At 31.8% G+C, this 25,447-nt stretch overlaps 4 protein-coding genes across 5 annotated transcripts in view; all 4 read right to left on the bottom strand.

Annotated features, from left to right (window-relative positions):
• LOC145330244 (uncharacterized) overlaps positions 1 to 24,382 on the bottom strand; it is a 48,281-nt gene extending 23,899 nt beyond the window's left edge. The window contains exon 1 of one of the 2 annotated variants that reach the window (XM_080174864.1): positions 24,297 to 24,382. The gene's annotated coding sequence lies outside the window, so the exon portion shown is untranslated. The remainder of the gene's footprint in view (positions 1 to 24,296) is intronic. The other variant, XM_080174863.1, reaches the window with a different exon arrangement.
• Positions 27 to 2,432, bottom strand: LOC145330245 (uncharacterized). Its single transcript, XM_080174867.1, has 2 exons — positions 2,252 to 2,432; positions 27 to 1,023 (listed from the first exon to the last, which is right to left on the bottom strand). The coding sequence occupies exon 2, from the start codon at positions 997 to 999 to the stop codon at positions 163 to 165; it is 837 nt and encodes a 278-aa protein (XP_080030993.1). The 5' UTR covers positions 1,000 to 1,023; positions 2,252 to 2,432; the 3' UTR covers positions 27 to 162.
• On the bottom strand, positions 2,942 to 7,556 carry LOC145330239 (uncharacterized). Its single transcript, XM_080174858.1, has 2 exons — positions 4,870 to 7,556; positions 2,942 to 4,698 (listed from the first exon to the last, which is right to left on the bottom strand). The coding sequence occupies exon 1, from the start codon at positions 7,023 to 7,025 to the stop codon at positions 5,481 to 5,483; it is 1,545 nt and encodes a 514-aa protein (XP_080030984.1). The 5' UTR covers positions 7,026 to 7,556; the 3' UTR covers positions 2,942 to 4,698; positions 4,870 to 5,480.
• On the bottom strand, positions 14,182 to 24,420 carry LOC145330850 (uncharacterized). The gene is made up of 6 exons (XM_080175513.1): positions 24,402 to 24,420; positions 21,872 to 22,386; positions 21,281 to 21,788; positions 19,394 to 19,627; positions 18,845 to 18,851; positions 14,182 to 15,832 (listed from the first exon to the last, which is right to left on the bottom strand). Exons 1-6 carry the CDS (start codon positions 24,418 to 24,420, stop codon positions 14,983 to 14,985), a joined length of 2,133 nt encoding a protein of 710 aa, XP_080031639.1. The 3' UTR covers positions 14,182 to 14,982.
• Between the last annotated feature and the right edge of the window lie 1,027 nt (positions 24,421 to 25,447).

Raw genomic sequence — 25,447 nt, 5'->3', positions numbered from 1 at the left:
TACAAGAACTCCCTTCCACCAAATAATTGACATGAAATAAAGAAAAATAAAATTACTACAACATAAAAAAAACAATATTTACATGATCTCATAAAATAAGAATATTGGAAATAAACATTAAATCTACTATGAATAAATATTTTCATAAAAGCATTTAGTTTATCATATTTTAATCTTGTGTTCAACAATATCAATATTGTTGACTATATCATCATCAGATTTCAGTTCACAAGAAAAAGAATCTTTATCCTGAATTTCTTCTTCTATTTCCTGCTTTAAAATTTCTTTAACATTCTCAGCCTCCATGTTAATAGAGAGAGGATCTTCATCAAGAGTTTCTTCTTCTTTTATCTCTAGTTTTACATCAGCTTCACCACAATCAACAAAACTGGTAGAAGCAGAATGTGGAACTGTATTCTTAGTAGATTCTGTATGGATTCTCTTATGAACAGTTAACTTACTATTTGTATTGAAAGTCTTTTCACATGTATCACAAGAGTATGGCTTCTCACCTTTGTGTATCTTCTTATGATGATTTAGTGCACTTTGTTGTGAGAAAGATTTTGCACATGTATCACAAGAGTATGGCTTCTCTCCTGTATGGATCCTCTTATGGTCATTTAAATGACTTTGCTGTGAGAAAGCTTTTTCACATGTGTCACAAGAGTATGGTTTCTCTCCTGAATGGACCCTCTTGTGTCTAGTTAATTCACTTTCAAAATTAAAAGCCTTTTCGCATGTATCACAAGAATATGGCTTTACTCCTGTATGGATTGAATTATGAAGAGTCATCTCACAATTTGTATGAAAAGTTTCTTTACATATTCCACATTTGAATATTTTCTCATCTGTGTTTGGAATTTTCAAGTGATCTATCTGTGAGAAAGTCTTTTCACATAAATCACAAATGAACAGTTTTTCTCCTTCAAAAATTCTCATATGTAATGTCGAGTTCCCCTTGGAAGATATTTTCTTCTTACAAAGACCACACTTGTCCATTGCTGATTTTTATTGTTCTTGCACCTGAAATAAAAAAAAAGGCTCAATACCAGCTGAGTATCCACAAATTCCCCAATAGTAGCTGAGTATCCACGCATATTTCCCAAGAGTAGTGGAGTATCCACACTTTTCCCCTATGGTAGTTGAATATCCACAATAGTTTCCTATTTGTATTTTCAGTATATCCTTTCATAATGCTGATTCCCATGACAATAAAGCACATTAATGCAAGCAATTAACACCTATCATTTAACTGAAATACAGATTTAGGAACCAAATATTGAAAATCCATAAAAGCAAAGCTCTGAAAAGAAAGGACAAACTAACATCAACAGGATAAAAATGCATAAGTTTATATAAAACTATTGTAATTATAGTAAATTTGTTGCAAAACTGCTTAAGTATATGCTACTGATTAAGGACATACTGACATTTTTAGGACTTGATTATTGAGATGTTTCGCTTATAAAATTGTACCTTATCGTAATATAAATCAGTATTCCATAAATTAGATATCCTCAAACTTGTTAATAATAAATACCATTTAGTTATAAATCAATCCACGTATGTTTTTGTCTTGAATTTAAGTTGTACAAAGAAGCCGAAAAATCTCCACCCACTTATTGCACCTTGCACTTTAAAACAAGGATGACAAAATCATTAAATGTGTAGTTGGGCATACAATAATCAATTTGAATATCCACACATTTTCCCAATGGTAGCTGAGTATCCAAAAATGACCCCAATAGTAGCTGAATATCCACGTGGATACTAAGCTGGTTTTGAGCCAAAAAAAATATTCAGAAAAATTGATTTTCTATATTACAAAGAACTAATAAAATTGGATTTATTAGGATTATAACTTTTTAGAATTTAACATTTTTGTAAAGTACGGATTAGAAAAGGTAAAATTAATCTCCTTAATGTAATGGAATCAGAATACTACAATTTACATATACTAGCCGCTACGCCCCTAGAAGCCTCTAGGAACACTTATGGTAGGATGGGGAAAAGTCGACCTCATACCATTTTTTTGAGTTTCAAAAGAGTAAAAAAATATTTTTTTTTGGTAAGGGGGGGGGGGTGAAGACACCCTCCCCAAAAATAGTTTAAAACCTTCCCAGGACCAATAAGAAGTTTCACTGTAAAGGAGAACAATATCGGTTCATCGGTTAGCGAGATCCTTCAGGACAGACAAAAACGCTTACTACTTTATATATCAGGATGATTATTAAAAATAATTATAAATTACCTATATAAAATTAATATGTATATGATGACTTGTTTTTAGTTAAAACTTTTTAGAGCTTGTCCACAGCCAGAAACAGTTTGACATCTACAAAGATGAACATTATTAGAATAATCAAAAAACTTTGTATATGCCTCTGACTGTATTCTCAATGTATTCTAACTTCTTTAGATGTTTAGCTATCTTATTGTGTTTTGAAGAGTTAGATTTTGGATTTAAAAAGTTCTGGCATACTTCACAATTTTTCATATATATCACGCTTCGTTTTTTATTAAATGAATAAGTTGGGGTACAATGTTTGGCACTTTCGATATAAGTAAATGATAATAAAAAACCCATAGAATGCGATAATAACTTCAGAAAAATCGAAGAAAATAGTTTTCATACTTAATGAACGTTTTTAAGTTTTTCTTCAAAAAGTTTAGATAAGATGCCTTTAAAAGTCGTCTATTTCATTTTTTTCATTGATGCGCACATGCGCACATCGGTATATCATATCATCATACAAATAAAACGGAACACCTTAAAAGAGAGCTAAATCATTTCAGTGGTAAAATAAGTCTCTTTATGAGGTCAGACAGACATTTACTTAATTTAATTTGCTAAAATAAAACATACCTATGTTTTTTTCCTTTTAGTTTATTAATAAAATTCAGTTTTCTAATATTGAGACTTATTTCATTTTATATTCTGTCTGAAAAAAACATACAATTATTATTTTACAAGTAAAACAATTTTAAATTATGAGAATGTTGGTTAAAGATTTAAAAGATTTAAAAGTTTAAATTAATTTGAGAGATGGAAAATTAATTTGCATAAGTAAAATTCTGTCTTTAGTAGCTTGCGAAAATATTAGCGATAAAAAGTTTTCAGATTATTTTAATTGTCAAAATCCAATTTTTGTTCATAGTGTAACAATTATGGACCTTATATTAAACTACAATCCATAAAACGAATATCTACATGATTTAGTTGAAATAAGATTAATCATAAATATTTATAACGTCAACCATAAACGTGTTCAGAGAAAGAAAGTTCTTATGTTAACTTGAAATCTAAGTTTCTATTAAACATGGATTACTTGATATAATGAGATCACTACAATAATCCTAACTCACTAATATATAAAAATATCTTAATTTTATGATGTATTTACCATAAACTAAAAAATATCTACAAATAGGTTGAATTACAGTTCAATTTTATGTTCCGCAATATCAGCTATTTTTAGCAGTTATTCTATTTTCATCAGGACTCATAACATAAAACATCATATTTCAATCTTGTGTTCCACAATATCAATTGTATTCATCCCATTCTCATCAGGACTCTGTTCACAAGAAAGAAAATAATTATCCTGAATTTCTTCTTCTTCTATTTCCTGTTTTATAGTTTCTTTAATATTCTCAGCCTCCATAGAGAAAGGATCTTCAAAAAGGGTTTCTTCTTCTTTTATTTCTAGTTTGAAATTATCATCACCACAATCAACAAAACTGGTAGAGGCAGAAAGTGGAACTGTATTCTTAGTAGATTCTAACTTCTTGAGATGTCCAGCTGATTTATTATGTCCTAACAGTTCTGAATTAGAGCAAACAAATATCTTACATAATTCACAAGAGTATGGCTTGTTCCCAATATGGATCCTTTTATGGGCAGTTAACTCTCCATTTGTAAAGAAAGCTTTTTCACAAGTATCACAAGAGTAAGGTTTCTCTCCTGTATGAATCCTCTTATGGGAAGTTAACTTACCATTTGTCCGAAAAAATTTTTCACATGTATCACAAAAGTATGGCTTCTCTCCTGTATGAATCTTTCTGTGTATATTTAATTGACTTTCTCGTAAGAAAGTCTTTTTGCATGTATCACATTTGTATGGCTTCTCCTCTGTATGGATCATCTTATGACGAGTTAATGAACTATGTTGTGAGAAAGTCTTTTCACATGTATCACATGAGTATGGCTTATCACCATGCTGAGTTAAATGACGAGTAAACACAGCCCTTGTACGGAAAGCGTTTTCACATGTATCACATTTTTATTTCATTCCTGTATGGATCCTCTTATGGACATTTAACTCTTTCCTTTTACGGAAAGATTTTCCACATGTATCACATGAATATGATTTTTCATTTGTATGGATCCTCTTATGACTTGTTAAAGCATATTTTAGTGAGAAAGTCTTTGTGGCGGCTAAAACTTATATTCACAAGCCATAAAATAATTGCCCAATTACTTAAAAATACTTCACTTTAACGAGTAGTGATTGTCCCAATTAAAAGCTACTTTTGGTATGCTATCCTTGCAATTAAAGGAATAAAGGGGAGGTATATTTTTATTAAGTTAATTTATTTCACTTAACAGTACATTTTTACCCCTTCACACACTTTTATATTACTGGATATAATGCAACATTTCCTATAATAGGTGTGCTAATAAATTGGTGGAATTATCTGAAAATGAAATTATGTCTTTAATAAAGAATTTCAAATATAAAAGCTTCTGAATAAAGAAAAATTAATATAATTCTATTTTATTTAAATTACATCATATAAATTTTGATCTTAATCATTATCTCTGATTTAGGTAATCTTCTCATTCACAAATAATTTGCAACAAACAACCTAAACAAATATTTTAGTTATTCACAATTTTAACATAATGAATGTCCTTTTAGTTAATGGAAATTTTTAATTGACACACTCCCCCAGGGAGAAAAGATTCATTGTGGAAAAATTTGTTTTATTTGATTATGCTTGTTCTTCTAACTTTGATTTGTTTAGTCAGATAAAATATAATCTCATCTAGACTAGGTTTGATATATAAATAAAATTTCATTAGTTTCAGTTGGATAAAATACAATATTTCACATTTACATGTTATGAAATAACTACATTTATGTTCATTAAGTACATAATAATACAATCATATTTGTGTGTAAGGGGTTACTCAATTAGAATCACATGGAAGTATAAATAGACACAGCTAAACACTATAAAATAGATTAAGCATTATGATGTTTATTTACTCATTTTTTTTTTATAAAATTATAAAACTTAAAATTGAATAATAATAAAGTATTTAGTATGAAGTTGCATAAAACTTATAAGAATAGAAGTAAATAATTCAATGCTTCTGATTTGAGTATGGAATATTAAAATCATAAAACAATAAAATACAAAATATTATACTAAAAAGGTTAACTTGTTATAAATTCTTGCTCTTTATATTTAGTTTAGTCTGGGCTTTGATAATTGAGTTTGATAGATGATAAGTCAACATACACTTGTTTAGCCTTAAGATCAGGGCAATCGTTAGGACCATCATTCTCATGAATAACATCCACACCAAGTTCTTTAAAACCAAAAATTGCTACTGGGGTAGGATATGTGAAAGTTTCAGATGATAAGGTATATGTTGAACCTTCTTCCTGAATGTTTGCAATGTCATGCCCAGTATCAATCAGATCAGGTTCAATTGCTGCCATAAGCTGAAGATATGGAGAATACCTGTATTGATTAATCATTTCAGCAAAATAGACTGATATGTGATTTACATTTCCATTAAACTTTTTGTTTATTGAGGTAAAAGTTTTATGGGGTCCACCATAGCAATACATGCTTCCATAGATATCTTTGAAAACAGATTTATAGAGACCTATTCCACTAGGAAGATTCATGATACAAACAGGTTCCAATTCACTATTCTTTAATCCAATAAGTAATTTCACTCTATCTCCTCCAACATAGGGTGGCATTGAAGTTCCAGGAACGAGGTGAGAGTACCTTAATGCTTCTTTGTTGATATCTTCTAAACTATATCTTGGAATAACACCAGTAACATCTTTGATTCCCTGGGCTATAATTTCATGATATTTACCTTCAGCTGTTGGCCCTAGGTACATTTGGTATGTTCCATAATCTGTCCAGATCTTACCACCTGAAACAACACCAATAGCATTTGCCTCAGGATTATTTACTTTGATTTGCAATTCCTCAGCAAGAGAACCATTGATCAGGTGCTGGTTAGCTCCTCGATCATATAAGGTCAAAACTGGTTTTCCCTTCAAACAAAGTAATTGCATGACAGCAATGGAGTCTTCATGAACTTCTGCAACTTTATCAAGCTCAGAGGGTAACTCTTCCATTCCAGTAGAAGTATTGAAGTGCTGTGCATCTTGATTAGGATGACTTTGACGTGTCAAAGTTTTAGGTTTACATCCTTGTTTAGATGAAGAGTAAACCTGAAAGTGGCAAGCAACATTGATAGGTGAGTTTAATAATGAACCTTTGAAGTTGGGTATGTATTGCTCCAATGCTTTAATCATATCATTGTTGGAAGGCTTCTTGTGATCATCATTAAAACAAAAGAAAACTGAATAACAAGCTGTGTGCTTTGTTTTTGATAACTCTTTGCAATCTCTGCAGACCAGTATCTTGGGAATATCTCTATTGTTCATACACTTTTTATATTTACATTCTTCAGATGATTGTAGGCATAAGGTACAATGTCTGAATTGAAATTCCTTTCTGTGCTCTACTCTTTCTTTAGGGGTATGAAGGAAGAATTCAACACAATCATGTATTGCATGTTTATGACCTTTCAGAATACAAGGAAATGTATTCTTGGCAACTTTTTTACCCTTCTTTGAATCATCATGAGATCTGTATGCTTGAAAAACATTGGTGGTTGAATCAGAATCTGATTCAGTGTCACTAAGGTCAGACAGAGTACTGTTTTCACTAGATGATGGGTTGGGATTAGTGACATGTTTAACCATCTTAACAGTCTTAACTTTCTCTTTATGATTTGACTTCTGATTTTCCTTTGCTTTATGTGGTATTTCAGTTCTGGCAAGGTCATCATATTTTTTTATATAACAAGTCTACTGATGAAACCATGATGTCAAAAGCAATCTTTCCAGAAATTCCAGCAATGCTTTGATTGAGAGCATGCATTGAATCAATGTAAGTATCAACACACCATTCAGGAATAAGATGAAGTAGAATTTTCATAAAGTCATGACCATACACATACATACCTAATTGGTTTGTATCAACATCAGCAAATGACAATAACTTGTTGATCTTTTGCAAGGAGCTTCAGAACTTTCTGAAATAGGTCAGCTTTGTCTTAATGTCAGCTGTATGCTTAGGAGGGCCATCATTTTTTACAGGATCAAGGGCACTACTAACCATGGTACAAACATCACCATACCTTTCCATTAGCATTCTTTTCATAGCATCATAATCATCTCTTTGTTTGATCAGCTCATCTTGTATATTAGAATCAAGATACTTAGTGTAAAAAAGCTCAGCTCGTTCAGATGAAATTTCAAAATCAGAAGTAATGCATTCAAATCTTTTGACAAATTCAAAGACATCAACATCAGATTTAGAAGAGAATTTATCAAGTGAGTCATACAGTTTGCCAGTCTGAGATTTCTTGTTGTGGCCCTTTGAGAGATATAGATCTCTCATCTTATTACACCAGGACTCTGCATTTTCAATGGTTTTCTCAACTTCAGTACATAAGTCAATATTGGCATCATTATACTTTAGATAATCTCTCAGCACCTTCTGTAGTTCTCTTCTCTCAGAATTAACATTTGGGAGCTTGACTTGGTATACATCTTGCAGTGTATACTTGTCTAAGGATGTTGAGGGCTCAGGGGATAATAATGATTTCAAACTCTTTGATTGTCTGTTTAAGGACTTACCATATATATCCAAGTTTGCAGAGAATGATGACTGGATGGAGGCAGTTGAATTGTCATCAGAATCAACACAATTTCTTGGTGTTTGAGATCCTCTTGGAATTTGTGGTCCTGTTGGAGTAAGACGGGATTGAGGACAATGGCTTTGATTATTAAAATTGTCCTTATGACAATCTACCCAGCTTCTAGTATGATTATAGACTTTGATTGATTGATTAGCCTCCAGAGGATCATCACATGTATCTGCCAAAAACATGTATTTTGCATCTTATAATGAAGTTTATCAGGGGGTTCCTTCGTCGAGCTTGAGAAATTCAGCAGCCTGTTTAGGCTTTGTCCATAATGATAAAACTGTTAGGGTTGTGGGGTCGTCAGGGCAGTTAAAAAGATGTGCCGTATCATGAGGTATGTAGCTACAGTTGGGGCACTTATCTTCAACTGTATTGTCAAGTCTGGTTAGGTAGGAATTTAGTCTTCTACTGTAGCCAGATCTCAGTTGAGAGAGTTGAGATCTGACATGTCTGCTTAGTTTTAGTTCAGCTTTGTTAACTTCAGGGGGGGCCCGCCCCAAAACATTATTTGGGGGAAGGCTGTCAAGCGTGTTTTTGACTTCTTTTGTGTGGATAGCTTTAAGCTTAGCTTTTCTGTTGTCAGCATTTATAGGTAGATGTTCTTCTATGCTGCTTCTGAAGTTCTGAATTGTTGGTTTAAGGTGTTTTCTGATAGGTAGCTGCTTTTCAACATGTTTGTTGCCTGGATGTTCAGGAAGATGGCAAGTTAATAGAAACTGCTTGGTTTTCATCATGCAGTGTTCTTTTATTGGCATCACTTTAGTTTCTTGATGAATATGTTGAAAAGGAGCTATTTTAAGATTTCCGGTGATTACTTTCAAAGCTTTATTTTGAGAGATCTGAAGTTTCTCCCAATTAGAGTCTGAAATAATAGGACTCCATATTGGACAGGCATACTCCATGGCACTTCTGGCAATGGCTTTATACGTCATTGTCATTGTCTCTTTGTCTTGGCCCCAGTCGGTGCCACAAAGAGACTTGAGCATGTTGATCTTGGTGTTAGCTGTGCTGGAGATGTTCTTGATGTGCTTGGAGAATGTGAGCATTGTGTCATATGTTACTCCCAGGAGCTTGGGTTCATGCTCCAATTTTACCAGGATGTTGTTAATTTTGACTTGAGGGTGGATCTTGTACTCTTTAGTGTCTGGAGTAAATAAAGTAACAGTTGATTTTTCTGGTGACACAGTAAGTTCTCGTTCGCTAAGAAAGTCTATAACCTTGGGTACATATGCATTGATGGCTTCAGTTAGAGCATCTATATCCAAGCCAGTTGCGTATATTGAGATGTCATCAGCATACTGGACTACTTGGATACCCTTGGGTGGATTTGGAAGGTTCCGGAGGTAGTAGTTGAAAAGGATTGGAGATGTTACCGCTCCTTGTGGGACACCTGCCTTAACATTTCTGCATTTAGAGGTAGTGTTTCTGAAATTAACACGAGATTGTCGGCCTTTCAGGTAACAGCAGAACCATCTTTTCAGAGAATCTGGCAAGGGTGATTGTCCAAGGTCATTTAGTAGTTTATCATGCGACACCATATCAAAGGCTTTGCTGAGATCAATCTGCAGCAAAACTGTTCTATCAGGTGGTCGTTTCTTGCTGAAGCCAGAAGCAACTTGGTCATTAAAATCATTAAGTGCTGATACAGTTGAGTGGTTCTTTCGAAATCCATGTTGAAAGACAGGGATTTCCAAGGATTCAGTTAAGATTGGGAGAAGCAAACGTTCTAGGATTTTAATAGCAGGGCAAAGAAGGGAGACAGGACGGTAGGAGTTGGAATCTTGGGGATCTTTACCAGGTTTAATTAGGGGGGTTGTCGAGATGGAGCGTGTACGACGTGCAACTACCTGGGGATCAACACCAGCAGATCAGCCAGCAAAGTCCATCAACCTACTCCTCACAGAGGAACATGTATTCTGCCATGAATTTTTATGCTAATTGACCAGCCAATGTCGGCTGGACTGGTCAAACTCCTACTACTTAAGGCCGGCATAGAACCTAACCCTGGACCCATTTACATCTGTCCAATATGCAACGTCGAGCTTAGAAGAAATTCAAGATCTGTCCAATGCTGCAGATGTTCTGAATGGATACACTTTCGTTCACAAAACAACTGTAGCAACCTTAAATCCACAACCAAAAAAGACTACAACAACAAAACCTATATTTGTCCCAAATGTTTAAATGATCCTTTGACTCTTCCAACCAACGCTTCAACTCCTACACAACATTCACCATCCTCTCAAGCACCATCCCAACCTGCTCACCCACCTCCACCTTCTTCACATCATCAACTAACTCTCGACAACGACAACCTTGACTACGACCTCAAAATATTACAATGGAATTGTAATGGTATGATTATAGACTGATTCTACCTGCTTTGCTGATGTTCTATTTGTTCTATCTTGATGTTCAGCTACAATAGCAGTAGTTTGTTGAAAAGTAAGATTTCCAGCTAGGTTTTCTACAGCTCCATGAATGTTCTCAAGTTCATTATTAATGGTCATTCTAAATGATGAGAATTCCTTTCCCATTCCATGCTGAAGCTGACTGAAAGAGTTGAATTGGGTAGATAAGTTATTTAGACACTCTTGAATTATGTTAAATTGATAAGTGCTCTGACGGGTTTGCTCATCAATCTTAGAATTTGTAGTTTTAAGTTGATCTTCAAGAGAGTTGATTTGGTTTGAGTTTTCTTTTACATCATTTTCAACAACACTTATCCTTGAGGAAAGGTCTGAATATTTATTCATTGCAATTTGATAGCTGGTTAGTGTATGTTCCAAGTCATTTATTCTTGTTCCAATATCAGCTAGTTGTGTGAACAACTCAGCTGCATCAGAAGAAGTTGCATTTAACTCCATAAGAGGAGTTTGTTGTTTAAGCTCTAGTGCATTTATCCTGCTGGTCAGACTATTGATGAGATCAGTATGGGGAACTTTCTTTTCAAGATCACTTAGCTGATTTTTAAATTCCTCTCTTAAGATGTTAGCAGTAGATGGTTTTTGCTTGACTGCTGGATCATTGTTTTGGGCAATAGTTGCAGCAGGGCTAATGGATAATGGTAGGGTAGGAAAACCATGGAAATCTGATTGATTAAGCAATGAGTTGTTATTACTTGACATATTCCATTTGAGTTTAAAATCATCAAGCTTTGAGCTGAGTTCAGAACATCTGATCAGTAGAGCATGATCATTTCTTTCAATAGCAATACTTTTAGCATTACTTACCTTTACAAGAAGGTCCTTGTATCTGACATTAGCTGATCTTTTAGCATCAGGATCAACAGACAAGTCATTACCATACTTATCAATGTGAGCATTCACAGTATCCAGGTAGTTATTAAGATTAACTGGTGTGCTTTCAGCAGTAATCTTAGGTACAGGACTTGGGGATGAAATGAGTTTGGTGCCTGCACTGTCAATAAGTGGTGTAGTAGTGAATTGATGGTCATCTTGATAATTGGCAAGTCTTATCTTAGGAGTCATATTGTCTCTTTCAGTACTTGGAGAGGTGGCAGGGGTGCTATGAAATGGAGTGAGACTGCTTTTATCAATAGATAACACAGGGTTCACCATTTCATTCATGTCTTTCTGTAGTTGAGAAGCTCTTCCAATTAATACAGGAGCTTTCAATGGGAGGATTCTAGGTCTGGTGGACTTTCGGAGAACAGTACCAGTTTTCTCGGACACAGAAGATTTAGGTGTCTTTACACTATCAGATGTTGGTGTAAAGGTTCCCCAAGATTGGTTAGACATGATATTACTTATTTTCTGAACAGTAGTTTTAGTCTCAAAGGTTCAAAAGTTATGTTTTGATTGGGTTTAGTCGGCTCTTTGCAGGACCAGACTAAGTTCTAAACAGCTTCAATGAAACCAGTCTAGTTAGATTGTGAAGAAAGAAAGTATCAGTCAGTTCTTTGCAGAACTCGACTAATACCGGTAATATTATTTGCAGGAACAGATTAGGTTCTAGACGGCTTCAATGAAACCAGCCTAGTTAAACAGCAAGCAGAAGTATAGGTCAGTTCTTTGCAGAACCAGACTAATACAGGTAGGGTTTCAGGAACAGATTTAATTCTAGACAGCTTCAATGAAACCAGCCTAGTTAGACAGCGAGCAGAAGTATAGGTCAGTTCTTTGCAGAACCCGACTAATACAGTTAGGATTTTCAAGGAGCAGATTAATCTAGACAGCTTCAATGAAACCAGCCTAGTTAGACTCCAAACAGAGGTATAGGCCAGTTCTTTGCAGAACTAGACTAATACTGGTAGGATCTTCCAGGAACAGATTAAATTCTAGACGGCTTCAATGAAACCAGTCTAGTTAAGACTGCAAACAGAAGTAGTATAGGTCAGTCCTTTGCAGAACTCGACTAATACTTATTACCAGAGTAGGACCAGGTAATTGTAGGTATGAAGTATATAAAAAAGGTATATTATATTATGTTGGATATGCTGGTGATCAGGTGAGTAGTCCAAGTTAAGACACAATCTTTGGGTAAGTAGGAGTTCCACTTACACTTATCTCCCTCTTTCCCCTGCCTGCAACTCTAATAAGAGGAGGGGGGAGTTCTGTGGCCGCACCTACAGGTAATCCCTGTTACTTAATCAGTGAGACTCAAAACTTGGTATGCTTCCACTTACACTTATCTCCCTCTTTCCCCTGCCTACAACTCTAATAGAGGAGGGGGGAGTTCTGTGGCCGCACCTACAGGTATTTCCTGTCACTCAAATCCAGTATAAATCACAATGATTTAAGATAGTGGGATCAGCACCACCATAAGATTATTGGCTTAGCTGATATGGTCACTAGTTCCTTTTATTAGCACTGTGGCGGCTAAAACTTATATTCACAAGCCATAAAATAATTGCCCAATTACTTAAAAATACTTCACTTTAACGAGTAGTGATTGTCCCAATTAAAAGCTACTTTTGGTATGCTATCCTTGCAATTAAAGGAATAAAGGGGAGGTATATTTTTATTAAGTTAATTTATTTCACTTAACAGTACATTTTTACCCCTTCACACACTTTTATATTACTGGATATAATGCAACATTTCCTATAATAGGTGTGCTAATAAATTGATGGAATTATCTGAAAATAAAATTATGTCTTTAATAAAGAATTTCAAATATAAAAGCTTCTGAATAAAGAAAAATTAATATAATTCTATTTTATTTAAATTACATCATATAAACTTTGATCTTAATCATTATCTCTGATTTAGGTAATCTTCTCATTCACAAATAATTTGCAACAAACAACCTAAACAAATATTTTAGTTATTCACAATTTTAACATAATGAATGTCCTTTTAGTTAATGGAAATTTTTAATTGACACAGTCTTTTCACATAAATCACAAGAGTATGGCTTTTCGCCTGTATGGATCATCTGGTGTACAGTTAAATGACCTTTAGTTGAGAAAGCTTTTTCACACCAATCACATTTGTATGGCTTCTCGCCTGTATGTGTTCTCATATGAATTGTTAAAGCGCTCTTGCAAGAGAATTTCTTGGAGCAGATATGACACTTGTTCATGATGGATAGATAATTGTTCTTTCACCTGGAATTAATTAAAATGTTGCAATACCAAAATAGAAAGGAATTATAGAAATTATCTTACCATAATGTTATTTAATTACTTTCCTATAAAATAAATGAAGAAAGACAATATTCTTGACAATTACAAATTGGACATTTTTTATTGTTTCACAATAATTTTTCCTTTTATTATCTTTATTGCAATCCCTTAATATTCTACCTCAACTCATTTAAACAGACACACATACATCATACTACTCTGGCAGATACACATGAGAGAAATTCGATGACAGGAATTTAATTTCTAATGCCTTTAACAAAAAAAATGTAAATCGTATGAAAATACCCAAAACTGAAGAAAGTTTGTCCCCAAAAAAAAACAGACATTCTTTTTGGAGACCTATGTTTTGGAGGTCCAAAGGGGTATACAAATGACAAGCAAGCATTAACAAAAAATAGGATTGGTGGAGAAAGTAACCTGATACCCTTTTTTAAAAACTTGTATTGATTTGTTTTCTTAAAAAATATATATACCTGTTGGTTTCAATGAAGGCTTGAAGAATAACTCATTTATCATATTATTTCCTTTCATTTTTTATCTGAAAAATAATAAGCATAATGCAAGAAATATTTTAAGATCAATATATTGTTCTTTTAGGAGAAGAATCAAAATAGTAAAAAAACAAGAATTGATCGAAAGTTAGTTTCTGAAAAATTCTGCCAAAGCAAACAAAGTAGCGAGTTTCGTCGTATTTTCACAGTAGCTTTTAATAGGTTATTTTAGGTTAGGGAAATGTTAATGATTGGATATTGGCCACACAGGGGCTAGAAATAGGAGAAAAGCTAATGTTAAAATACAACAAAACCCAACAATCTTTTTTTCATCCATGATCCGAATTACTTTTTAAAAAATGATTTTAATTGAACAATGAAAAGTAAAAATTACAACAAAAATTAATTTTATATTCTTCATGATATCATAGGTAAAATAAAAGCCTTATATTTCAATCTTGTGTTCCACAATATCATCATATTTTAAGATCAATATATTGTTCTTTTAGGAGAAGAATCAAAATAGTAAAAAAACAAGAATTGATCAAAAGTTAGTTTCTGAAAAATTCTGCCAAAGCAAACAAAGTAGCGAGTTTCGTCGTATTTTCACAGTAGCTTTTAATAGGTTATTTTAGGTTAGGGAAATGTTAATGATTGGATATTGGCCACACAGGGGCTAGAAATAGGAGAAAAGCTAATGTTAAAATACAACAAAACCCAACAATCTTTTTTTCATCTATGATCCGAATTACTTTTTAAAAAATGATTTTAATTGAACAATGAAAAGTAAAAATTAAAACAAAAATTAATTTTATATTCTTCATGATATCATAGGTAAAATAAAAGCCTTATATTTCAATCTTGTGTTCCACAATATCAATTGTATTCATCCCATTCTCATCAGGATTCTGTTCACTAGAAAGAGAATCCTTATCCTGAATTTCTTTTTCTATTTCTTGTTTCATAGTTTCTTCAACATTCTCAGCCTCTACCTTAGCCTCCACAGAGAGAGGATCTTCATCAAGAGGTCCTTCTTCTTTTATCTCTAGTTTAATTTTTGGTTCTGGATGCATATACTTGTGAATACTTAAGACTTCTTTAGATTTAAATATTTTAAAACAAACATCACATGAGAAAGATTTCTTATTCTTAACCTCAATACAAGCAACTGAAGCAGAAGTATTAGCCTTCATCTTGATAGAGAGAGGATCTTCAACTAGAGTTTTTTCTTCTTTTATCTCTAGTTTGATATCAGCTTCACCGCAATCAACAAAACTGGTAGAGGCAGAAGATGTAACTGTATTCTCAGTAGATTCTAACTTGTAGAGATGTCGAGCTGTTACATTATGTTGTGACAGTTCTGATCCTGATATAAAATATTTTTGACATAATTCACATGAGAAAGGCTTTATACCTGTATGTATCCTCCTATGGAATTTTAGTTCACTTTGATGTAAGAATGATTTTTCACATGTATCACAAGAGTATGGCTTTTCGCCTGTATGGATCCTCCTGTGCCTATTAAAGTCACTACGATCTGAAAATGCCCTTTCACAAAAATCACATTTGAATGGTTTCTCTCCTGTATGGATCCACCTGTGCCTATTCAAGTCTCTACGGTTTGAAAATCCCCTTTCACAAAAATCACATTTGAATGGTTTCTCTCCTGTATGGATTCTCATATGAATTGCTAAATGGCTCTTGTAAGAAAATTCCTTGCAGCAGATATGACACTTGTTCATGATAGTTTCTTAATAGTTATTGCACCTGGAATAAATTATATTTAATGTAATACTTATGTAAAAATGAAGATAATAAATCTAAGTCTTAAAAATAATCAGTGTGGCCACAACCAAAAAAATACTGATACTGAAGAAAAAAAGGGAAATACTGAAAATACTGAATCCTAAAACAAGAAAAAATATTAAAAATACTGAAGAAAAAAAGGGAAATACTGAAAATACTGAATCCTAAAACAAGAAAAAATATTGAAAATACTGAAGAAAAAAAAGGAAATACTGAAAATACTGAATCCTAAAATAAGAAAAAATACTGAAATACTGAACAAAAAATACAAATACTGAATAAGTATTTTTTTTATATGATTCCTCATTTCAAAATTTCATATCATCATAGCTTTATTATTAGGGGGATATTTTAAAGATCTTTTAATTTAGCCTCTTAGATTTTCTTGCACCAATTAAGCAGAAAATGACTGATAAATATTTTAAATGATTACAAAACTTAAATACTTTTTAGTTGAGTTAAGAGCCTAGACGTCCAACCTTTTTTTGGGGGGGTGGAGGGTAAAATTTTTTTAAGGGGGGGTAATTCGCTTATGGGGGGGGGGTAAAATGGCGCGCGAAGCGCGCAGCAAATTTTTTTTCCCCCCCCCAAAAAAGTTTTCTTACCCCGGGGGTAAAATTTGTTTGGGGGGGGTAATTACCCCCCATGAAATCTGTTGGCAGGGGTAAATTTTGTTTACCCCCCCCCCCAAAATTTACCCCCGGGGAAAATTTTTGGGGGGGGTAATTTAAATTTTATTAAATATTTAGTATTAAAAAATCGCGCGAAGCGCACAAAATTTTTTTTATTTTAGGGGGGGGTATTTAACCCCCCAAAATTGTTTGGGGGGTAAATACCCCCTCGTAAACGGATGGGGGTGCCTACGGCACCCCCAGGGTAGGGTAAAATTTTGAATGGGGGGGATAAAATGAAAAAAAAATTGGGGGGGGGGGGAATCACCACTTTACCCCCCCCCCCTTGGAAGTCTATGGTTAAGAGCATGCTAAAAAACTTTACCTTCAATAACTATGCAAAGTACTCACCTTAGATTATTCATTCTTTTAATAGACAAAAAAAATATCTGAAAAATACTGTATAAAAGCATCTCAAATATCTAAAAAATTTATATTTGAGATGAAATTGAAAAAAAAATGTATATTACCATAAAAAAAGCAAAATTAATGTACAAGTTATAGGGTAATTTAAAGGAAAGTGAGGCGCGAAGCGCCGAAAAAAAATCTGACATCAACTACTTGAAAAAACATCTTATTTATGCAATTTTTTTTTGGAATTTAAGAAATAATGAAAATACTGAATCATGAAAATTTCAAAAAACTGAAAAATACTGAATAAAACTTTCAAATACTGAATATTCAGTATTTACTGAAAATACTGAAGCCCCAATTTCCAAATACTGAAGAATACTGAAGATTTTCAGTATACTGAAGAATGTGGCCACGCTGAAAATTTTAATAATCATTTCAAATACTGGTTTTGGTATAACAGTTACTCTATATATAATTTATGTGTGTGTGTATGTCTTTGAAAACTTACTCCATACATCTTATTTAAACTTATAACTCTATATTTTAGGTGTGCCATACATCTGTACACTATTCAGGTAAAAGAAATCCAGAATCAGATATATCTTCTAGATGAAAACTCTAATCTTAAATCTAATTCTTATCCAACTTTCTCTTCTATCCACTTACATGTACACGACTAGAGTATTTTTACCCGATCTACTTTTGTTATTTAATGTCCATCTTTAGCTTTTATTTATAATAAATACATACCTACTATAGAAAAAAACCATCAAAAACCTTAACTTTTTTTTTTTTATTGAATATTATATATTACAGAAATTAATTTTCACTTTTATGACAGAGAGACATCCTACATCTTTAATATTGATATTCTAAAGATTCTGCTACATAATATTTGTAATATAGGAAACTAACTTACTTTACTAAACTTAAATTACTCGCGTTATATTTTTATAATCATGGGAGTCTCAAGTCATTTGTATTCAGTCTGAAAATAAAAATAATAATGATTTTACATTTAACACAATTTTAATTATGAGAACTAATTGAGTGTAAGAAATTGAAAATAGTAAAAAAAAATTAGAAATTAGAAAAAAAATTAAAGGGAGACAAACATTTGCACAAAGGGACAGAAAAATGTATCCCAATTAGAAACAGTATCTACACAATTTAGTTGAAATATTAAGGGGGGGGGGGGGGGTTTAATGCAACCAACTCGTAATCAGTGTATAAATGGCACTTAGAATTCGAATTTTGATCTGAAATTTTGCATGAGTAATCCTTGGTAGGTCTATTTTCCCTAAATCGAACAAAAAGTTGGAAAAGTAGCGGCTAACGGCTGGCGGCTCATCCGTATAGCCATTTGTTGGGTATTTTCAAGCGAAATCCATCACGAAACCTCTCTCCACATAATGCTCTTTTCCGATCCAAAACGTTTTCAAACGGTTCTAGCCGGTAGTTGCTGGTACTAGAAATCTAAAAAATGTTTTTTTGTATCATTTCACATGATTTAAAGCAAAAATACGTTTCAAAAGTTGATTTCTACGTAATTTATGACAGATTTGCCCTTAAAATAGCCAAAAACGGCTAAACGGCTGAGCCGTTAGCCGTTACTTTTTCAACTTTTTTTTCGATTTAGGGAAAATAGACCTACCAAGGATTACTCATGCAACATTTCAGATCAAATTCGAATTTTAAGTGCCCTTTATACATTGATTACGAGATGGTTACATTAAACCCCCCCCCCTTTTTGCAATAATATATCAATTAGCATTCCTATAACTTAGGTTTAGATAAATTTGGTACAAGGTAGCCCGGCAGGATAAGAGCAACGCATATTTATGTTTAAACAATAAAGCAAACAAAGTATAAATGATACTAGGTACCTATTTACACATTTCACAAATAACATTTTCTTCAAAGAATCATGATTTTTTCATCTAAAATTGATTTTGGAGAAGTAATATTATTTACACATTTTTCAAATCTTAAATACAAAAATAAATATATAATAAGGCTAAAAGACATTTACAACAAATTCGCAAACTAGGTTCATGCATTTATCAGACAATTTTATTTTTATCTACTTAAACAAATTTTTCACTCTCAATTCGTTCTTCCTCCTTTATTTCCTCTTTTATAATTACTTCCACACTCTCAGCCTCCATCTTTATAGAGATAGGATCTTCATCAAGAGTTTCTTCTTCTTTTATCACTATTTTTATATCAGCTTCAGCACAATCAACAAAACTGGTAGAAGTAGATGGTTGAACTATATTCTGAGTTGATTCCAACTTCTTGAGATGTCCAAATGATTTATTATGCATTCTCAAGTTTGAACTAGAGGAATAAAATTTCTGGCATAAAACACAAAAGTATGGGTTCTCCCCTGTATGAATCCTCTTATGGTCAATTAAACTACTTTGACGTGAGAAAGCTTTTTCACATGTATCACAAGAGTATGGCTTCTCTCCTGAATGGATCTTCTTATGTTCATTTAAATGACCTTGTTGTAAGAAAGCCTTTTCACATGTATCACAAGAGTAAGGCTTTTCTCCTATGTGGATTCTTATGTGTCTTGTTAAGGAACTTGTGTCTGAAAATGCCTTTTCACAAAACTCACATTTAAATGGCTTCTCTCCTGTATGGCTGTATGGATCATCTTGTGTCTTATTAATTTACTTTCATGTGCAAATGACTTTTCACAAGTATCACAAGAGTATTTCATTGAATTCATTATGTGATATTTTTTATGTCTCTTCAAAATAAGTTTCTGAAAAAAATACAGATTACCTATTTTGCATCTAAATTACTTTTCTTCTGAATGTTGAGTATTCATTGTAATTTAACCTAAAAATATATTAAAATTTAAATTCAGTTATCAGTAAAATAAAATATCTACATTTCAGTTTATTTGAAGAAAAAGTTAAAAATTAAATTGATACACCCCACTCGAAGGAGGTATAGCTTTGACAAAACAAAACATGAAAACTGTGATCAAGGTGGGTACAGAGAATCTAGTAAGCTCACAAAACAAGCAATCCCTATTTCTGGCTTAATCTTAGAGATTACTATCCTTCGGTGTAAAGCTAAACAAACCCAGATAATATTTTCTGAAACTTATAACAAGGTAACCAAGATATAATGTACTCTTACCCTCTAAAATGACATTAAATCAATAAAAACTTTGTCTTTGATGGACATTTGTAGTATCATAGAAATTGATTTGACGATTCCTTAATTATAAGAATCATTCTACTAGCTCTATTTTAGCCAAAGTTAAAGATTTCAGTTACATACTTGTACAGACAGACATACTAACGGAAGGACTACTAATAAAAAACCGCCAATAACCAGTTAAGAAATCATCCCTGTATCAGTGCTCAAAAGTGGTACATTTATTAATATTTCTACTAAATAAATTTATATATCTGTACTAAAAACTAACTTTTTTGGCGAACTTACTTCTATTTGCTAATCTGAAATTACTCGTGTTTTCTTTCTTTTATAATCTCAAGATTTATTTCATTTTATATTCTGTCTGAAAATAAATATAATTATTATTTTACAAGTTTGATAATGAGATCTAAATTAGTTTTAAAATCAGAAATATTTTGCTGAATAAAACATTAAAGAGGTAAAATAAGCTTTGTTTTTCTTAGAACTTATTCAATGGATCTAATATAAAGATAGAAGACAAGGGAAAAAATAAAATTCTTGTAATAAAATTCTGTTTGTAGCATGACTATCAGGGGTAGAAAAGGATTGTAGATTTATACAATTCATACATATTAAGTTATTATAGTAATAGTAGCATTCAGGAAAATAACAAAATAATTTCTAAACATTTATGAATTCATAATAGTCAGTTAGGGTTTGAAAGATTTTAAAAATAATATAAAAAAAAAACATTAATAACTCCTAGATGTTAGGTCATACCTATTTAATTTCAACTCTAAAAGTATAAAAATGGATTACTTTTTACACAAAAAGAAAATAAGATATCTATTTACATGATTTAGTTAAAATAACATTAAACAAATATAAGAAATCTTTGGAATTAAATTAGTAAGAGAAATTGTTCTATTCTTTTATACTATGTTAGGTTAAGTTAAACTAGGTACTGGGTAGCAACTAGCAACTACATAGGTATTAACTACATGCATTGTAGGTACTATTTCTAATAACAAGAATATTCACATAATTTAGTTAAAAAATTAATTAAATACATTATAAAGTCAATGTTAAATATCCCCTGAGAAAATATACATTATATCTCAATCTTATTCTCCACAATATCAATTGTAGTAATCACAAGAAAGAGAATCTTTATCCTGACTTTCTTCATCTTCTATTTCCTGTTTTAAAGTTTCTTCAATATTCCCAGCCTCCATCTTAGCCTCCATAAAGAGAGGATCCTCATCAGAAGTATCTTCTTTTTTTATCTCAAGTTTTATATCAGCTTCACCACATTCAACAAAACTGGTAGAAGCAGAAGGTGGAAAATTGTCCTTAGTAGATTCCAACTTGTTCAGATGTTTAGCTGTTTTATTATGTTTTGAAAAGTTAGAACTATTATTAAAAGATTTTTTGCATATAACACAAGAGTATGGCTTCTCTCCAGTATGGATCAATTTATGATTTGTTAATTTACTTTTCTTAAAGTAAGTTTTCTCACATGTATCACAAGAGAATGGATTCTCTCCTGTATGGATCATCTTGTGCCTTTTCAATAGATTTAGTTGTGTGAATGAATTTCCACATGTATCACAAGTGAATGGCTTCTGTCCTGTATGGATCCTCTTATGTTCAGTTAAATGACCTTTTTTTTAAAAAGTCTTTTCACAAAAATTACATTTGAATGGCTTCTCACCTGTATGAATCCTTTTGTGTTTTGTTAAATCACCTTCCCAGTATGAATCCTTTTATGATTTGTCAAATTACTTTTCTTAAAGAAAGTTTTCTCACATGTATCACAAGAGAATGGCTTCTCTCCTGTATGGATCATCTTGTGCCTTTTCAATAGATTTAGTTGTGTGAATGAATTTCCACATGTATCACAAGTGTATGGCTTCTCTCCTGTATGGATCCTCTTATGTTCAGTTAAATTACCTTTTCTTTTGAAAGTCTTTTCACAAAAATTACATTTGAATGGTTTCTCACCTGTATGAATCCTTTTGTGTTTTGTTAAATCACCTTCCCATGTAACATTTGCTTCACCACAATCAACAAAACTGGTAGAAGTAGAAGGCGAAACCGAATTCTTATTAAATTCAAACTTCTTGAGATGTCTAGCTGATTTATTGTGTTCTGACAGGTCTGAACTGGAGTAATAAAAGTTCTGGCATAATTCACAAAAGTATGGCAACTTACCAGTGTGGTTTCTTTCATGGAAAGTCAAATGACCTTGAGTTGAGAAAGCTCCCCCCCAAAAAAAATAAAAAATCAATTAACCCACCCTTCCCCCCCCCCCTTCAACCTCAATTACCCATAGTGGCCTCTAGTGGCACTTGAGAGGCTACATTGTAAAGCAGAACCATATCAGTTCAGCAGTAAGCTAGATCCTTTGGTAAGTACAGTCACACACACACAGAGATCCTGTTACTTTATTAGAGGCTTCGCCACTTGATGTGGTAGGAGGTTGAATTCAACATCCCATATATTATTTTAGTTTTAAAATTTTTTTTGGGGGGTCAGTTTTTTCTATGGAAGATTTCTCTTGGCCTATGACCTATGAGAAGCTACATTGTAAAGATTCTTCAATATAGGCAGACTCAGATCCTGTTACTTTATTAAAAGAAAGATAACAACAGTTAAGATATACTTAAAATTAGATATTTTTAAATTAGGTGTTTTAAAATTAGGTTTTTTTTAAAGTTAGGTATTTTTAATGTTAGGTATTTTTAGTTAGGTGTTTTGTCACATTAGACATTTATAAAATTAGGCATTTTTAAATTAGGTATTTTGTCCCCACTCCAAAAAATTTATTCACTAAATAATTTACAATTTTAAAAGTTCAATTGACAGGAAACATTTGCTACTCATTCTAATTCATCAAACAACTCACATACGTACATCAGTACTTAATGCCGTGTGTTTTGTTTTGAATACTTCACAAATTAATGACCTTTGGTAAAGGATTCTAATATTAAACGACATAAATAAATATTTCTGTTACAATATCTTTTCTCGTATTCATTCGGATGCGGTGGATAGGAACCGGTTCTCATCCATACGAAAAAACTATGTCTAGCATCGTATTATATCCAGCTTTCTAGGAATAAGGAAATGTATAATCATAAGATTAAAACCAGTTATTTAGCCGGTGCCTTTGCCACCACAGGGCTAAAAAAACTAGTTTTAATCTTATAATTGTACATTCTATATCCGCGGAAACCCGTTTATAATACGATGCGAGAAATAACTATTCAGAGATAGGAAATAAAATTAACCAATATGATACTATTTGAAATTAAATTCGTGATCTCAGTATTTTTCCTTTTCTTGTATATTTAAAGAAAATAATTAAGGTTATTTTTATTTTTATCATGTAGTTTTTAAATTTTCAAATTTAAATTTTATACTTATATAAATTGTAACAATGTGATTTATGCTTGCCACCGTTTTTTCGGATATTTTTGGTTTATCTCAAAAACAACGTGATAATAAATTGATCTTTTTATTAAATATAATCATGTCTAATCTATACTTGTCATAATCTAGAAAATATTTGACTAATCTAATTACATTATCTTGTTAAGTGAATTTTGTGGAACTATAAGTTAAGCCGAAAAGTGATTTTTGAAATTAAGAAAAATACTAATAATTGAGAACAACATCATTTTAATAATCTCTCTCAACACTAAAAGCTTTAAAAAGTTTTGTTATTTTCAAAAGGAAAATACTACAAACTGTATCTACATTCTACATAAATGATATCGAAGTACATAAATATAACTATTCATTATTAAATCTCCAATGGAAAAATCTATAATTCAATGTAAAAAAGTTTGTTTTTCAATCTTTATCATAGTTTTATTCATAAGAAAGAGAATCTTTATCCTGAATTCCTTTTTCCAAAAAAAATTAATAAAGCCTAATAGCCTAGACCACTGATAATAACTTAGCCGTTTACAAGATCTTAACAAACACACAAAGATACACTTACTAGTTAAAACCCTTCTCCTCTGAGATAGCCTAAAACCTTTCCTAGACTATTAATAAATCTTTAGCCGTTGACAAGATCTTATCAGACACAAAAAAAAACAACTTACTACTTTATACAAGTTTACTTCCTAAATAATCCTTAGAGAAATTCTCCGTTTAATAACCTATGGCCTCACTTCAATGTCTAACCCAATAACTACGGAGCATCCAAATACATGTTTTTATTTGTGATATTCTTATCATCCCATGTGTAATAATCAAGTATGTACCAAGCGCAGCATTCAACATCATAAAGGCAGGTTTCTCTGTAATGAGAGTTGGTGACTGTACAGTATAAGAAGATAGATTTGGAGACCTCCAACGGCACCAGAACCAGCTTTATAAGAAGATTTAGTACTTATATATATGTTATTTTATGTAAAGTTCCCATAAAATATCTTAAATTGTTGTTTTTGTAAAAATCTGAGATTTTCTTTTTTTACACAAATTTCCCCCAAATCAGGATTTTTTATGCAGAGAAAATAAGTCCAAAAAATTCTGTCAAAAAATATTTTTTATCGGACAAAATTCCCCAGGAAAATTTATGCGGGAAAATTTGTCCAGGAAGTATTTGTCCTACTTACATGGAAAGAGACTTAAATGCCGCAATTTATTTTTTGTGCTCTGCCCAACCAAATATTTCCAATGTGGTAATTTGCACATGTATTGCTAGTACATTGTTTACAAATTGTAATTCTATGGAATATTATAATATAATTCAGTATAAATCAATCTGTTCAGCAGATTGGTTCTCTAGTAATTAAGTGATTTTATAGTTTTAAACTGTTTTTATAGCTTTAAGTTTAAATTTATTAACTATTATTATTGTAAATGTAATAATAGCTTAATGTTGTTTAGCCCTTTATTCTTTTATAATAATTGGCTATATTAATGTGTTTAAGTTAATTTTAAAAAATCTTTTACTTTTTTTATATAAAGTAAGATGATTAAACTTGTAACTTTAAGTTTTATATTAATATATGTTTATGTTAATTTTAAATCTTTTACTTTTTATATAAAGTAAATTGATTAAAAAAAACTTGTAATTTTTTAAGTTTTATATTTAAAAAAAAAAAAAAAAAAAAAAAAAAAAAAAAAAAAAATTTTAAATTTTTTTTATCATTGTTTAAGTTGAACAAAATATTTTCCTTTAATGATTTATTTTGTTAATCAGTTGAGTTAATAGTTATTGAATCATATAACTTATTAATTTCATTAAATGTTTAAAGTCATATAAAATTTCCGAATTTTATTTACTTTTAGTCTCAATGACTAT

This window comes from Acartia tonsa, chromosome 10 (assembly GCF_053477335.1).
Source record: "Acartia tonsa isolate MP-2025a chromosome 10, ASM5347733v1, whole genome shotgun sequence".
In the NCBI taxonomy this organism is placed as follows: domain Eukaryota; kingdom Metazoa; phylum Arthropoda; class Copepoda; order Calanoida; family Acartiidae; genus Acartia; species Acartia tonsa.
This window is presented reverse-complemented; position numbering and strand designations above follow the sequence as displayed.

Coding starts and splice junctions, on each gene's coding strand:
- LOC145330245 (XM_080174867.1), bottom strand. CDS start 999: ATGGACAAGTGTGGTCTTTGTAAGAAGAAAATATCTTCCAAGGGGAAC.
- LOC145330850 (XM_080175513.1), bottom strand. Junction 21,789..21,871: donor AAAGGATTCATACTGGGAAG/GTGATTTAACAA, acceptor TTTTAAAAAAAA/GGTCATTTAACTGAACATAA. Junction 19,628..21,280: donor GGATAAAGATTCTCTTTCTT/GTGATTACTACA, acceptor ATAAGACACAAG/ATGATCCATACAGCCATACA.
- LOC145330239 (XM_080174858.1), bottom strand. CDS start 7,025: ATGGTTAAACATGTCACTAATCCCAACCCATCATCTAGTGAAAACAGT.